The sequence below is a fragment of the Tursiops truncatus genome, chromosome 1 (assembly GCF_011762595.2).
Source record: "Tursiops truncatus isolate mTurTru1 chromosome 1, mTurTru1.mat.Y, whole genome shotgun sequence".
NCBI classification, from domain to species: Eukaryota; Metazoa; Chordata; class Mammalia; order Artiodactyla; family Delphinidae; genus Tursiops; species Tursiops truncatus.
In genome coordinates, this window is record NC_047034.1 from 48,394,679 (window position 1) to 48,412,174 (window position 17,496).

Below are 17,496 nucleotides of genomic sequence, written 5' to 3' on the forward strand. Positions count from 1 at the left end.
CTCCCTGCATTATTCATGTTCCCTCAAGTTCCTTTTTCCTATTTATTATTTTGATTTTGTCTTTTGTGTTGGACCTTTTCTTTGAATGCTGATGACCCCTAGCTGTGTGTTTATATTTAAGAGCAAAGCACAAAAAGGCTTACTGGAAATTCCTGCACGAATGGTTGGGGCTTGTAGAATGCTGGGTGTAGTGGTTTGACTGGTGGCCCCCTCCCCCAAAGACAGGTCCACATCCTAATTCCTGGAACCTGTGCATGTTCCCTTATTTGGAAAAAGGATATTTGCAGATGTAACTAAGTTAAGGATCTTGAGATGAAGAGGTCATCCTGGATTATCCAGGTGACCCTAAATCCAATGTCAAGTGTCCTCATGAGAGAGAGGCAAAGGGAGATTCTAGACAGAAGAGAAGGAGGCAACTTGACCATGGAGGCAGAGACTGGAGTGACACAGCCACAGCCAAGGAATGCCTGGAGCCACCAGAGGCTAGAAGAGGAAGCAAAGAAATTCTCCCGTAGAGCCCTTGGAGGGAGCATGGCCCTGCCAGATTTTGGACCTCTAGCCTCCAGAACTACGAGACAATTTCTCTCACACTTTTAAGCCACCTAGTTTGTGGTAATTTGTTGGGGCAGCCTCAGGAAACTAATATGGTGAGCCTCACTGAAGGTGAGGGATGGGACCATTTCTCTGATTACCCTCAAATATCAGGATACAGACATCTTTTCTCTTCAGATGGGTAGTTCCCCCATAGGGGAAGGCTGTGAACTCCACCACATTGCTACATTTTTGAGAGCCAAGTAGAAGTGGGCTGGGAGCATGATGTTCAGTTTGTGGACTTTCATGTAACACTCCCGTTTTCAGTACAGAATATCAACCCCACCCTGATGTTACTATTCCACGCTTCTCTGGTTCAGCCTCCTCAGAGAGGAAGTCTTCTAACTTTGGCTGGCGGGGGGGGACAGGCACCTGTGAGCAGTGTCTGGGGGAAGAGATCTAAGATACCGGGTAGAATGCATCTAGGAACTGGGAAAAATCCTCTTGTTCTAGAATCCCCCCCATACCCCAGCTTTTAGACATACCTGGTGCCTCAATTCATGAGCCTTTCTCTCATTTTGCTTTTTTCTTGGCATTCCTCGCTGGAGGCAGTGTAACCTCAGCTTTTCGTGCCACTAGATTAGTTAGCATTTACTGGCTTCAAAAGTTCTGTTGACATCTCTCATCTATTTTCATACCCTCTCCTGTTCTCTTTGTCACTGTGTCCTTTCAATATTTACTTCCTGTGTTAGTGGGCTTATAAGAGATGTCCAACTTGGTTCAATCTGCCACGTTTAAAGAGAAGGACCACCTTATAAATTTCCATTTCAAGAATGTCTGCCATTCAGACAAGAGATTATGTTCAGTTTTGCTTAGAAAAATGAAAGCCTCTCTAAGGCCCTGTTTTAGCCCTCCTATTTTAGCCTTTCAATTCCCAAATGAAATTTCCACTCAAGTTAAATTTGGTTGCATTCTAGTCTCCTCACTCTCCATGATGAATCCCATTTCTTCATGTTTGCTTATGGTGTGGTGCTCAACTTCCTGGAATATTCACTCCCATATATTCTATTTTATTCTATTACATATTTTGTATCCCAAGCAAAATCCCAATCCTTTATGAAACCATTTCTGATAGCTTCAGACTATATAGATTTGTCCCTTCCCCAAAACAAATGAACTGTATCTTATATTAGTCAGTAAAAGAACTCCTGTTCCCTGTTTCGAGTGTTTGTGTTGTCTTCTCAGCAAAACGTAAGTTTCTTAAAGGCAGAAACCGTGCCTTATACTTTATGTGCTCTTTGCAATGGCGTTGAACATTCAGTACTTGTTAACTGATGTATACTAATTCAAGCCACAGATATGGGAGCTGATGTCCAATACACAATAGAGTAAGAACCTTTTGAGGGTAAAGCCTGTTTCTTATTAAACATCGTATGTCTATCAACCAGCACAGTGTTTGACACAGAAGGTCTCTGTTGAGTGACAGAATGAAAGGATGGATGGATAAATGGACTTGCGTTAGCTACCATGTTCAAGGTTGTACCAGTCTAAAGACTTTTCAGTTCCTAAGAACACTAAAGATGATTAGAACAACGGTTCACGACTGCCTTCCCAGAATCTAGAACAGCTTTTAGCATATAGGGGCTGCCCAGTTGATGAAGGTTACATGAATGGATCCGCAAGGAGTCAGGAACACTAGTTTATCGTTAGAAAGGAGAGAGAGACATTTGGCTTACCCAGAAAGCACTCCCAGGACGAGGTTGAGAACAAAGAAGGAGCCAATGATGATCAGTGGGATGAAGTACAGCCAATTCCAGGTGGCTCCTAAGGCATCATTGGTCTGAAAGGAAGAAAAATGGTTCCTTAATACTTCATCAGAACCACCCGCCACGTGAAGGCCTCTGTTCCTGCAGCACATATAGGGTGATGAAAAAGCACAGCGCAATACGGTTAAACACTGCCTCACTTCACTCCCAATTTAATGTGGTTGTAGATTAACTCATGTTCTCCATGTACGCTGCGAAGGGCACCGTGTCAGCCACACATAACATCCTGAATTGGAATGGTCTAACACCCTCACTCGGCAGGTAACTGAACCCAGAAAGGTAAAATACTTTTCTAAGATCATGCAAATAATCACTGGTTTTACAGTGTTTGGTGATGTGGGTTCTAAGCCTTTGTACTCTAAACTGGGCAAGTTCTCAAACGACTGTGGCAGGCCGTGTCCATCACTTTATTCCAGGGGCTGGCAAACACCGTGACAGGTTGCTTGGGAGAGATTAATGTCATCCACATCCTGCTCAGCTCGTGACCCTGGGCTCTGGCTTTCCTTCCTCCATCATAGTCCAATAGTACAGAGCTAGATCAGGCCTGGCCCTGGGAAGGCTCTGGTAAAAGAAGGAATAAATCTAGATTTGAAGAGTGATCCCTCGCGCTCTCTCTAATGTGAACACACAGTGAACTAAAAACCGCATGGAAACCCATATTCTGGATTCTTGTACCACAAGTGAGACGTAAGGCCCTTGAATGGTAGGGGGCTGAGGGAGGATTATACGACATGTCTTAGCCAAAAAAAAAAAAAAAAAAAAAAAAACAAAACATAAAGCAACTCTCAGCAGGATGTCTCATTAAGGACCTTTAAACAGTTTTGGAGAATTCTGAAAAGTCCTAACACATGGACCTCTCAACTAAGCTTTGCCTTGACTGTCTCTCCTCATGATATCAACCCCAAATCTTCCTAACAAGTCCACCTGAATTGCATTTTACATATACAGGGCTTTGAATCCCCCCAATCCCACTCCACCCCTCACACACAAACTTTAATACCTCTTTGAAACTCAAAAGTTTCTGCAAAGATATTTTATTCCCAATTCACTGGAGAACCAAGGCCATCCAAATCCAATGCCACGCCTAAAATTCGCACGCTAAATTAGTGAAATGAAGATCTGAACTCGGAATTTCTATTGCAAAGTGTTTCTTATCCCCGTGAGTTACCTTTTTCTCCCTCTCACTACTAACTTTGCAAACATATTTTGATTCATTGTCTTCCTGCTTCCCATGGACTTCTATGACAGTCTATCTTGTTTTTCCCCAAATTATCTCATTTTCCTTCTGCCTCCCATTCAAATATGTCAGTCTATAAAATACAGCCTCCCACTGATCATGGCAGCTATCACTGTACAGTAGATTTTTCCATTAAAAAATAGCTTCTAAGGCAACCTCTTTCACCAGGCTCGTGTCTTTTTGTCTTGCCCCTATGCTGTTCAGAGAGATACGTTTGCAAATGAAGCAGAATAAAAGTTAAAAACAAACAAACACCTTCTGAACTGTATGAACAAAAGCAGAGACCTGCCAATTTCAGTGTATAAGATCTAGGCTCTTTGGTTCAACCAGGTCTCCTCAGTCAAATGTAAGCAGGGCAGATTTGGGTCAGACCGCAGAGAAAATTTCTCCTGATATCAGAAGGAAGATGCAGAAGAACTAGATGCCAAGGGCCACAGGGGGTTTTAATGGACATAGGAAGCTAGTTTTTCTGAGATAATTGAGACATGGTTCTTCCTGTGAGCTACAGGATGGACTGAATGATCTTTGTATAACTAGCTCTATCTTGATCCATGACTATAAATGCAACATTCTGTAAAGACTGGTTAGCACGGATGGTTCACCGGTGGTGCTCCATCCAGATCAACAAGTTTCATTCACCCCATGGCTCAGACAGTCAGCCCCACCCTGAGAGTTCTTTGGCAGCAAGAACTGAGTCTGCTCCCAGCACCCAGATCACGGCTCAGCTGCCAGTACACATTAGTTGGTGTCAGCAATGGCAATGATGAAATTGTGACTTTTAATCTGTTTTTGGTCCCAGGAGTGACTGTGCTACGTTTTGAGGATGGCTAGAGCAATTTCGGTTGGGTGACTATTTGCCAGAGATGCTGCACAGTGAAGAACAATTCCCAAATTGTGTTCTCCTCGTTGCTAGCAATCTGTAAGATGTTCATGTGTTCTGTGGAAAGTGAGCTTCTGGAACCAAAGAAACTGGGGAAACACAGCAGATTATATTTTCGTGTCAGCCTGTGAGAAGATCCACCAAAAAGGAACATTATTAACTTTATTTCCTCCATCATTTCTTACGCTTCCTTGATTACAAAACCTCCTTTTCAACGGCAGTCTATTAACATATCAGGAAATACAGCCTGTGAGATACAGGGAGAGAAGGACTTCCCTCACAGGCCCCGAGTCTGGAATGTGCTTCCCAATTCTCTAAAATCCTGCTGATGGAGAGTGTCCTTTTCCTCAGTGTGCTGCGAGAATGTTTTGGTTTCGCTTTAACCTACATTAAGGCAAGAGCCTTCACTGTCTGCTCATTTCTGTATCTGGCATCTGACAAAGTGTTTGGCACACATAGATGCTCAACCAATCAATAAATGACCACAATTTGAGTAAGATGATTCTCGTGTTTAAAATATGCCCAACAAAATTCATTCTGATATTCTCCCCAAGTTTTGTCTGAATTGCTTTAAAAGAAAAAACAAAAGTCATCCACCATGGTACTGGGTCCTGTTGGATGAGAAGAACAGAGGAGAAAGGGAAGAGAAGGAGAAAAAGAATATCTGGGAGGACCCCAGCACCAGCGGCTAGGGGGGTTAATAACCCTAGGGGGTCATTAAGGATGACTGACAGCTTACAGGGTTCTTCTGGAGAAAGCAGCTTGACAGCTCCCCGAGATTATTCACTAACCTTTTAATAGACTTGCCCTACCCTCTCTACACCTTCCGCCTCTCCCTCCGGCTTCCTCTTCCCTCAGCCCCTCCCGTTCCTCCTCTCCAGGTGGCCTCACACTCCCACCTCCCATGCCTGTCAGTGGATCGATGACAAGGCCACCAGGACAGGGGAACACACCTCAGCAGGAAGTGGGCAAGCCCAGGACTTCATGTTTCCCTCCTCCAAAATGGCAAGGTTCTTTCTAATGCTGATTAGAGCTTCAATCTCCTTCTGATTCATCGTTATTAAAACCTTAAAACTGTCCAGTGTAGAAGAGACAACTACTGAAGTGTCTTTGGAGATGAAAAAAGAAGAAAGTAATCGACAACTCTGAAGCCAGCAAGTGCCCTGATACCATATGAGGTGGGACTCAGGAGCGCCAAGCAGAAAGGTACCAGTTCAACTGCAGAGTTGTGACTGTGTTCCCTCTGAGGTGGGCATGTGTGCCTGTGACACAGCAGGACACGGGAGAGAGGAGGGGCTGCCTGTGTGAGAGGGAGAACCTCTCCCTTTCCTTCTGTCTCCCCTGTACCCCCTGCTTCTGTGACTCTCCCAAGCGCCTTGCCTGCGGGAGCATCACACTTCATTCTCCCTAGCAACTCTTCCTTCAGGGCCAGGGGACAGCTGTGCTAAGTACTCTTTGCAAGATCCCGGGGAAGGAGACCTACAGCTTTCCAAACATGGTCCACTGGATTCTGGCCCCAGGAGAGCGGACCCTTCCCTGCCCAGACCGTTACTGTGGAGCAGCTGAAGTGTAAACCAGCCCCTCACTGCAAAGACAGCTGCACACAGAGTACCAGCTTCCTCCTCCCCACCATTCATGGAACACCCACTCCGTGGCAGGCCGTACATGAGAGCGCTTTTCTTCGGGCAACGTCCTCTTATTTAAGATGCTGATTCTCCTCCCACCGACCCAGTCAAGCCCCTAGACTTGGCAAGCAGGCTACCCTCCATCTCTCTCACCTGCTGATTCCCTGAGTGACACACACACACGCGCACACGTGCGCAGGATGGGGCTGATGACAGAGAAAGCGGTCGGGGGTGGCGGCCCACCCTGCACAGGGAGTGCTCAGCGGGTACCAGCCCTGACACAGTGGGAATGTGTTCCTTTGGGAACCTGCCTGACTGGGGGTGGTGAGTGCACCCACTCCCTGCGTAAACAGGCACACATGGCAATTATCACATTAATCTCCGGGTGATGGGGGAGATGGTGGAAGGCAGGGGTGGGAGGAGGACTGGTAAGAAGGATGGAGATGGAGATGACAAGAGGCAGGGGGTCCCTGCCCAGCCCTGGCCTGGGTTGCAAAGGCAGTACTATGGCTCCCATCCTTGGAAACAGGCCTCCACCAGGGTTCCACAAGGCTCTGCAGAAAACAGGCTGAAGGGCCTCCTCCTGGATGTCCACGCCTCTCACAGAGCAGCTCTGGCCAGGGAGGCTGAATGACATACAGCTGAGTGGGGAGGCTGAGTGAATTGCAACTGGGAAAAAAACGAGGATACTTATTCCAGGGTCCTTTCAGAGGGAAAAAAAAAAGGTCTCTCAGGTACACCTGCTTCCCAGGCTGGAGGTGGCGCCCGCTGGCGAGCCCTGGCCTGGCCTGCCGCAGGCTCCGTCTGGGCACCATCGGCATCGTGGGCAGGATAATTCTTTGCAGTGGGAACTGCCAAAACACCTGGGGGCAAGAACTGGCTTCAGTTGCGAACTGCTGGCCTAGAGGCTCTGCCTCAAAGAGAGAGCTTTGGAACTGCCAAGTGAGCTCAGGTCAAGGGAGGGCTGCAGCAGCCACTCTGGGCTGTCAAAGAGGCCAGGCCATTCGTCTCAGCGAAAGCATCTGTCCTAGGCCTCTGCAGACCATCCCGGGGAGAGAAAGTTCAGAGAGGCAAGAGGTGGAGGAAATAAAGTTAACAGTGTTCCTTTTTGGTGGGTCTTCTCACAGGCTAACACAAAAATATAATAAGGAGGCCAAAGACGATTCAACTGCTTACCACCTCCCCTGAGGGAATGACGCCTGGGCATCCGGCACTGCCCAGCTGACTTGCCTCGCCTGGGCCCCTCACTTCATTCCAGCACCAAGCGTACAGCTCCTTTTCATCCCAAGGGACTTGGGACTCGGAGTCCATGTCTCAGAGCCTAAAGGCCATATTTTGTTCAACAAATTTGTGGACCATGTACTAGGCAACAGATATCCTCCTAGGTACTGGGGATAATGATGAACAAAGCAGTCTCAGGTCCTGGCCTTCATGAACTAGTGTCACGGGGAGAACCACATTCAATAAGTGAGCTCACACATGCTGTGCGGCTTTAAACCGAGATGAGTGGGATGAAGGGACCACCAGGGAGCTGACCCACAGGTGCGTCTGATCTGGTCCAGGGGGGGTCAGGAAAGGATTTGCTGAAGCTTTCAGAGTAAAGAGTCACATGAAAGTCTAAGAAACTACCTTGGCAGGAGGCAGCAGAGGTCAGAAAGGCAGAGAAGAGGTTTATCATAGAGGTGAAAGAAAGAGGAGGAGAAGGTTAAGATTAAGAAGTCATACAAAACACAGTCATAAAAAACAAACTTATGGTTACCAAAGGGGAAAGGGGGGTGGGGAGGGATAAATTAGGAGTTTGGGATTACCATAGACACACTACTATATATAAAATAGATAACCAACAGGGACCTACTGTAGAGCACAGGGAACTCTACTCAATGTTTTGTGATGGCCTGTAAGGGAAAAAAATCTGAAAAAGAATGTGTGTGTGTATATATATATATATATATATATGTATATGTAACTGAATCACTCTGCTATGCACCTGAAACCAACACAACGTTGTAAATCAACTACACTTCGATTAAAAAAAAAAAGATTCAGGGCTTCCCTGGTGGTGCAGTGGTTGAGAGTCCGCCTGCCGATGCAGGGGAGACGGGTTCGTGCCCCGGTCCGGGAAGATCCCACATGTCGCGGAGCGGCTGGGTCCATGAGCCATGGCCGCTGAGCCTGCGCGTCCAGAGCCTGTGCTCCGCAATGGGAGAGGCCACAACAGTGAGAGGCCCGCATACCGCAAAAAAAAAAATAATAAAAAATAAAAGATTCAGAAGTGTCAAGAGGTAGGGGACACGTGAGAAGAAAAACGAGGGCAGGGAATGCTCTCTGGGAATGAACTCCTGCCTTCCTGCGATAGCAGCCCCCGGGGCCCCGTGCGGATGTTCTACTGAAACATACACAAATCATAAGGGCACTCTTACTGGATTTTTTCAAAACGTACATAACCGTGCAGCCAGCACCCATATAACCCCAGGGCTTCCCTCACCCCTTCCTAGGCACCATCTACTTCCCTCAAATGTGACGTTCTCCTGACTTCTATAACCATCAATTACGTTGGCCTAATTGGAAAATCACATCTGAGCATTTCCCAGCGTGTCCTGAGCTATCCCCGTTCCCTCTTTGCTCAGGGACTTGTATTCAGAATAGCCCCCTCATACCCTGCCTCCTAGCCTCCCTCCCTGTCCGGCTCTCAGCAGCCTGGATGTGGCAGATTCTGTGCTGCCCCCATCAGGTCTCCTTTACCAGCAGGTGTACCCACCCACTCCCACCCCAGCAGCTCTGAGTGTTGGCTGCTAACGGCTCACACCTGGATCCTCCTGAGAAGTTGGCCCCTGGCTGACAGACCCTCCTCATCTGGGAGTTTATGCCTGTCCGAGGGGGACAGTGACCTGGAACCAATAACTCACCGATGCAGGGGTGTCAAGGGCCCAGCCCCTTCACCTCTGCATGGGACAACTTCTGTGGTGCAACTCACTGTGGAGCCGCCTGGGGGATACGACTGAGGCTAAAACGTCTGCAACCACACCTCTGACTAGTATTTTCTCCTGACTTATTCTACTTCCCTCCTATCGGTACAGGCTTCTCCCGAAAGCAGTCCATAAATAAATCATTGCCACAAAAATCTCTGTCCCAGAGACAGTTTATAGGGAATCTGACTTAAGCCATTAAATCCCTTTCTCATCAGTGTTTTGTTTTTTTTTTTTTTGCGGTACGCGGGCCTCTCACTGTTGTGGCCTCTCCCGTTGCGGAGCACAGGCTCCGGATGCGCAGGCTCAGCGGCCATGGCTCACGGGCCCAGCCGCTCCGCGGCGTGTGGGATCTTCCCGGACCGAGGCACGAACCCGCGTCCCCTGCATCGGCAGGCGGACTCTCAACCACTGCGCCACCAGGGAAGCCCTCTCATCAGGGTTTTGACCAGCCTTACAAAGCAGGTAACATCCTGCCCCTGAGTCACACAGATAGACGGTGGATGGTGTTTCTAAGGGCAGAGTCATTGCCCTTTGACCACACCCACATTTTAGCGAAAGGACACAATGCCCACCCAGCATACCGTGCAACCACTGGGCGAGTAAAGCTTGTGGATCGTGCCATCTGGTTTCCTGTATACCAGGAACGCTAGCCACAGTCTTGGAAGATTATGAGAACACACTGCCCAACCCACCAGTTGGTAGAAGAGGAAACCAAGGTCCAGGCGAGCAAAGTGAAGGGGTCCCAATCTAGAAGCACAGTGGGTCAACTTCTTGAGGACACTTGACTCTCCATATCTCGTTTGGTTCCAGATCTCTTAAAAGCAATCCTACCCATACTGTCTCCACCTTCTAGGGGAGAACCACATTCAAGAAGAAAGCCAACACTAGGCTCTGGCAGCCAGAACATGAAAGCTGTCTTCCCAGTCCCCAGGCAAGAAAGAAGGGTGGGGGGAGCAGGGGAAAAGAGTGAGGACAGAGAGCCCCGAGTGCAACACAGCCACCTGCTGCCACCCAGCAAGGAGGCAGAACCTGTCAGTCCTGGAGGCAGGGCATTTCATTATGTCTCAGATCCCTGAGCATATCTAATGCATATGCTCAGTCTCCCCCCCACAAACAAGCTCCAAAGGCAGCATCTGGCTTAGCCAGGGGCCTGTGACAAGTAATCAAGACTCTCTACGCATTCTGGCCCTCCCAAACCCTCCCAGACTTGATGGCCAGCAGCCACTTTCTCCACTTGCCTGGACTGCCAGTGACCGTCACCGATGCAGCAGTGCCTTAGCCCACATGCAAAGCACCTCCAGGAGGACTTCCTGTTGGGCATTTCACCACCTATTCTTCCCCTTCTCTGACTAGTGGAAAAACAGAGCAGGACCAGTCAGCCAAAGAGGAGAACCAGAAAATAACAGCTCGCCCACCCTGGTCCACAGGCAGTAGCGTGATTCCAATGAGACCACCCTTGGGAGCTCTGCTCAGCATCATGGACCAGTAAGCACTGCCTCACTTTGGACGTGGGCGGTGAGCACCACTGGTGCTGGGCAGACAGGTATTGACGTGTCCGTGAAAATCCATCCACACGCCTGGGAAGAAGACTCGAGAATAAATGTCAAAGTGAGGGAGGATGAGTAGTGCCACATCTGACCAGGAAGGCTGCCGTGACGTTGTCCACGCCAAGTGAGAGCCTCAAAACCCACAGAGCTCGGAGCCCTGCTGTGCCTAAAAACTCTTTGGTTAAATCCTAATAATTCCAAAATCACTGTTATGTGAGGTTTATCGTCACCTCCCTTTCTGAGCCCTGGCCCGGAAGCCCAAAATGGAGATGAGAGATACTTTCAAGATCTTTTAACTGTTGAAGCTGGGTTTGGGTTACGCAGGGGCTCAATATTCTATTCTCTCTACTTGTGTGTATGCTTGAAAACTTCTACGATAGAGGGTTTAAATTTTTCCCCAAATAAAACTGTATAGGTTGTTTATATGGTTCAGGGTCACATGTGGATTTTATGATAACTGGGGGTGGGGGGTAGGCAGGGTAGAAATTAGTGATTTTGTTTAAAAATCTTTTTATACTTTTCCTATACTTTGCAACTTTTCTGCAGTAACTAAGTGGTTTTTGTTTTGTTTGTTTTCATGGTCAGAGAAAACATATAGGGGGGAAAAAAAAAGCCAAAGAGGAGGTCCTCCTGCCCAGCGACTGCAGCAGGGTACCGAGGAGGCTGACGTTCCTGGGGCCACTGGGAAGCCGGACAGTCGACCATACAGTGAGCCATCCAGGCCAGGATGCTGCACTGCTCTGGGAAAAGGCGAGTGTGTTGTTCTGATGCCACCATATGCAGGCTGGCCAAAGTAGGCCACTTAGAGAGGATGCTTCCTATGATGATCAGCTAACACACATCACCCCTCTACACGGCGGGCTGACCAGAGACTGAATGTCTTTTTGCAAGAAAGTCAAGCACCAGTAAGAGCTCAGAGAATGAGAGAAGACACGAGTCTCAGAAGACCCTTCCTTTGAGGCCCAGGGACAAAGGGTGCACAAGCCTTGACAGATCCTCTGCACTGTGAGAGCTTTGTGTAGGGTCCACTGTGTTCTACAAAGACTGTGCTGATGACACCAGGGCAACAGGTCTTCAACCAGTTCCCCAGCTGGTTCTCGGCTCTATCCTACAGTCCTTGGGGGTCAGTCCTTCTGGTTACCATCATTTACTGCATTTCCATGAGTCCCCGGTCCCGTCCAGCTAACCAATCACTATTTCCCATTCATCTAACATGAATACTGTAACTTTCATCATCTTGCAGTACATAGAGCTAGGAGGAATCACAGCATCTTGCACAAACCCCTCATTTTATGGATGAAGAACCAAGGGTCAAACGTTGATTGCTGAAAGATACCCCACTAGTTGATTACAGAAGCAGAACTAGGACTTCTGATCCCCAGGCTACTCTGTATAGCCCTTGTATTCTCTGCCATATCATTTAGTACTGATAAATATGTATGGCCCTGCTCTCTCTGGTTATTTTGTATGTAGTAGTCTAGCTTCATGCTTTCCCTTGGAAGCTACCTGAAGGTGAAGACCACGACGATGTGTCTTACTTCTTCTGAAGGTTTGGAGCACGGAGCTATGAACATGGCTATCGGATTTCATAAAGAAAGGAGTGAGGCTAGAGATATCCTGGAAGGCTTCCTGGGGCTGTGCCGTCACCTGGACTTGAAGTAGGAGAAGGATGTAGATTGGCCCATCAATGGAGGAAGAGAGTCCAAGAGAGGGAAAGAAGTGGGAATGATGAGGCCACAAAGAGTGGCTGTGGGCAGTAGCGAGGAAGGCAAGATGAACAGTGGAGGACCCTGAATGGTGGTCTAAATGTTTGGATTTGCTCACTCCCCAAGAGCTCTTCCTTCCTTCTACCCTCTCCTCTCTGTGCCAAGCCATGAGTTCCCTCATACTGGAGAACACTGCTCAGTCTCTGGAAGGCTTCCCCAAGGCGTGTCACTCTGCTTCTCTCCAGAATTTCCCAGCGCTTAGGCGTACCCCATAGCAGCATATATATTCATTCAACATTTTTGAGTGTGTACTCTGGACAAGATGAGTGAGAAAGGAAAACAGTCCTTAAGGGCCTTGGTATCTGTAAGAAGGCTAAGTCATGAGTATAAATGCCTATAATTGTAAACAAAACATTAAGTGCTGCACTTGGGTTTTTATTTGTACTTTATTACAGGCCCTCTTTAGATGTTATTCTGTCTCTTTCACCTATTGGTCCTCCCTTTCCATCAGGGTTGACTGGTTCTTAAAGACAGAACTGCATCTTTTATTTCTCTGTTCACTCTCTAATGCCTAGAATATTATTCTACAAACAAGAGATGCTCAGTAACATTGTTGACTACCAGGAGATTGTTAACACCACTACCATTCTTCTGCTTCACAGGCCTGCATGAGTTTCCTTCTCTGGAATAAATATATCATCTGTAAAATGGCATCTCTGTTGACATATAGCAAGAACACTTAGCTAACTCAAATATTCAGCACAGCATATAAGAGCAGACACTCAAGAAAAGAGCTTCAGGTCATCATTTTTCTTGGCTTTCATTCCCTCCACAAAGAGCAGGTGAATTAATTTATCACTGAACATCCCCGTTTTAATTAACGACTGCATGTCAAACACTAGGTAAGGCTGGTAAGTGCAGCTGGTTCCCTGAAGAAGCCCCAGGCCAGTTAGTTTCATTTATTTTGTGGCCACAGGAGCCACTCTTACTCCTTGGTAAGAACGGCTTGAAAGCAGGAAACCATGGCTTTGAAGTCTCTATATCTTCAGATTTCAAGAAAACACGCTCAATTAATCTGCATTGGTGCTGATAATTGGTGATAATGAAATGCCCAGTCCCACATGCCTATTTGTCACCTGAGGGGCTGAGAGTACCTGGGTGAGGCTCTTCACTCTGGTCCTACTGGATCACAGTTTCTCTAAGCACACTGGGCTTGGAGAAACACAAGTGCCCAAAACATCACTCCACTCAACTCTCACAGCCGCTGGCAGAGCCTGGCTCAGCCAGAGTCCCCAAGGCAGTCACCTCCACTTGTGAACAGCTTTGTCCACTCACCCCAGCGCTAGACAAATGTTATTTTCTATTTGTTCCATGATGTGAAAAAAAAAATGGGAATCACTGTGCCAGACGACCATCTGTCAGGGACATTGAGGAGGGAATTCCTCGCTTGAGTAGGTGCCTACATCAGACAACAGATGTGGGGTCCCTTCCCACTCAGACCCAGATTCCTCACTGTGCTTCTCCTCTATCTCATGGACTCGAATTCTCCGGTTTCAATTCTACTACTCCCTCGAAACCTTCTCTTTTCTCATCTCCTGATTTCTCCTGTCTTGTTCACTCTGCTGCTGCCCTCCTAGGAATTCACCTTGGTTCTTCTTCTTTCCCCTAAGATACACAGAGTGCATGCCCCAACTGAGCTCTCCCATTGGTTTGGGGGCATAACAATGTTGAAACAAAATACAGATAATAAAGTAATAATGTTCACTGCTTCCCCAATCTGGGAACCATTGGAAAGAAAAATCTCTTTTGGCCTTTCCCATTCTTTGTACAACTTTCGTTCCTGTTCATTAGGGTGGAATGTACTGAGAGCAACCACGATGGGTGACTAATACAGGACTGCATATAAACTGTTGGATGGCAAATCCAACACGGACCCAGTCAGACCTATTTCTGGAAGTACTAAGAAGACCTGATTAAAACATTCTTATCTCCACATTTTCCTTTGACTTATACCCTAAGGCTCCGGTGTAATTGAGAAGGAGAAAGAATCATGGCTTCCATTCGTTAAGCATCTAGTCTACGCTGAACACTGAGCTAGATGCATAACAACCATGTGTAGGAGAGGTGCAACTGTAATTTCATACGCTAAAAACAAACAACAACAAAATCCAGGCTCAGAAAACCTGAGGACTTGCCCAAGGCCCCGTAGTCAGTATGTTACAGAACCCAAATCCAAACCCATGTCTGACTTCCTCTTAAGACATGACATTATGTTGCCTCTTGTATGGTGGGAAAGGGGGAGAGAGACAGAAATAAAAATGTTGTTTTAACGTGGAACATATCTGAGAACAGAGCTATGCGTGCAGGTATTTACAATAGCAGTGCCAGCAGAAGAAATAGTTTCTGACCAATTGCATACTGCAATCCCATCTGAATGTTACGTGGTTTCAACTCCTTTGATGTCTACACCTTAAAGCAGTGGTTTCTTCTCTGCCCTCGATGTCTGATAAGGTTGGAAGGACTTGTCACAGCAAGTTCCCTGGCTAGTAGTGCAACAGTCACTCTGTTGCCAGGGTGATCTTGTAAAGTGGGGCGAGTGATTCCCAGCCACGGCTGGCTTCAGTCTTCAGAGCAGGGGAAAGTTGTCATTTCTAACCAGCATCTCTCACCCTGTCTCTCTTCTGCTTAAAACCCTCCAAAGGCTGCCCTTTGCCAAATCCCCCACCACGTGTGACCCCAGCCCAACCTCTCGGGCTCACCTCACAGCCCCCGCCTCCTCGTATACCAAGTCAAGTGGCCACACCCCACTTCTTGCAATTCCCCCACATGCCACGTTCTTTCATAGCTGTATGCTTCTGCACATATTGTTCCCACTTCCTAGAATACCTTCTCTGCCTTTTTCACTTGGAAAGCCTCTACTCAGGTCCTGATTAAAGGTTACTTTTGCCAGGAAGCCTTCCCAGAGTTGGTTGCTCTCTTCACTCTCTGCACTTAAGGCTACCATGCCACTCAACTCTACTGTAATCATGGCTTGCTGGTATGTCTTTCTCTACAAGACTTGACACCCCACAAGAACAAGGAGGAGGTCTTATTTTTCTATCTGCCCCAGAACCCAAGTTAGCTCTCAGGAGGTGCTCAGCAAGTGTTCACTGAGTGAACAGATAAATGAATACGTTAATAAGCTGAATGTATGGCTCTGATTAAATCTAAGACAAGCAAAAGAAAGAAAAGGTGATGAGAAAAGATTTCTTAAAGAGTTAATTAAATGCCTAGAGGTTTCTTTTATCACTAAGAGGGCAGAGTCACTGGATGATTAGAGGGGGTTTATCAGGAATTATCACTTAGTAAGCCCTTCCCAGGTGTATCTTGCCACCGAAGGACTTCATCCTCTAATCCTCTCCAGAAGAAGAAAGGCTTTATCACTCATCTCCGATGAGCTCAGGAAAGAATTAAAAACAAAACTGGTAGCTTCTGCCACTTCATCCAGCTACAGTTTCAGCTGTAAAGCTGGGTTTGAGGGAGGCAGAAAATACAGACTTGATTCTCAACACGAATGTGGACAGTGGTTCCTGCAGGGCCCCATGCAGAGATTAAGGGAACTCTCCCTAATCTCGAAACTAGAATAGTGAAACTCATCTCTCAGCAGACAGTGCGGGGTGGAGTAGGGGGAGGTAACCAAGAGGGGAGAGAGCAGCCCCTTTGGGAAAGCAGCAAAAAATGCAGCCTCTTTGCTGTGGCCTCTGGGCACGAAGGTGATGGGGAAGAAAGCATGTCTCAGGGAAGGTGACCCTGGTTCGCTCAATGTCAAAGGTAAACTTGAAACTTTCTAGATCCCAGCCGGAGGGCTCTGTGTTCTGTCCTCTTAAGCTTGGTGAGGTAGAGATGTTCTTTTTTTTTTTTTTACATCTTTATTAGAGGATAATTGCTTTACAATGGTGTGCTAGTTTCTGCTTTATAACAAACTAAATCAGTTATACATATACATATGTTCTTTCAGCTGGGAATTCTTTTAAGCCTCCATCTAAAAGCGCCACTCATCCTCTCAAAAAATAAGAAATGCTTTGTCAAAAATCCTGGCCATCCTTCAAGGCCTTTGTTACACTCCATCTGGATGAAATGATGCCCTGATCACCCAGCCAGGGCCGTCTGGTGCCCCAGGGGCTTTTTGGACTTGTTTGGAGATCCTCTAACTCTCACATTCAGAGCCAGCCCCAAACCATTCTCTTGGCTAAACCCTGGTGAGTTATTTAGTCTGAAGAGTATAAACTTCTCTAGGCAAACTCTCTTGATATTCAACATGAGGTCACACAATATCAATAAAAGTCAACACTTTTTGGAGAAATTACTATGTACATTTTGCCCACATTTGCACATTTAATCTTTTCAAGAATGCTTTAAAGCTGATAGTAGTACCATAGCCTTTTTCTCCAATGAGGAAACTGAGGCACAGAGTGGTTAGCTAACCTGCCTGAGGTTGCACAGACAGTAAGTGACAAGACTAGAACTACAGCCAGCAGTCTGAGAACTGAAACATAGAAAATGCTCCACACACATGACATATTAATATTATTTAAATAGGTTAAGCTCAGTTCCCTTTAACCCTTGAAAAAGGGGGAGAAAAAAGAATGGATGAATCACTATTATTTTTTTAACATTTTTATTGGAATATAATTGCTTCATATTGTTGTGTTAGTTGCTGCTGTATAACAAAGTGAATCAGCTATACGTATACATATATCCCCATATCCCCTCCCTCTTGCGTCTCCCTCCCACCCTCCCTATCCCACCCCTCTAGGTGGTCACAAAGCACTGAGGTGATCTCCCTGTGCTATGCAGCCGCTTCCCACTAGCTATCTGTTTTATATTTGGTAGTGCATATATGTCAGTGTTACTCTCACACTTTGTCCCAGCTTACCCTTCCCCTGCCCTGTGTCCTCAAGTCCATTCTCTACATCTGCACCTTTATTCCTGTCCTGTCCCCAGGTTCTTCAGAACCTTTTCGTTTTTCTTTTTTAGATTCCATATAAATGTGTTAGCATATGGTATTTGTTTTTCTCTTTCTGACTTACTTCACTCTGTAGGACAGACTCTAGGTCCATCCACCTCACTACAAATAACTCAATTTCGTTTCTTTTCATGGCTGAGTAATATTCCATTGTATATATGTGCCACGTC

The 17,496-nt window shown here is 46.8% G+C and overlaps 1 protein-coding gene across 1 annotated transcript in view; it reads right to left on the reverse strand.

Annotated features, from left to right (window-relative positions):
• CACNA1E (calcium voltage-gated channel subunit alpha1 E) overlaps nt 1-17,496 on the reverse strand; it is a 296,790-nt gene that overhangs the window by 136,049 nt on the left and 143,245 nt on the right. The window contains exon 7 of the mRNA XM_033853854.2: nt 2,268-2,371. Within this exon, the coding sequence (XP_033709745.1) occupies nt 2,268-2,371 (104 nt within the window). The remainder of the gene's footprint in view (nt 1-2,267; nt 2,372-17,496) is intronic.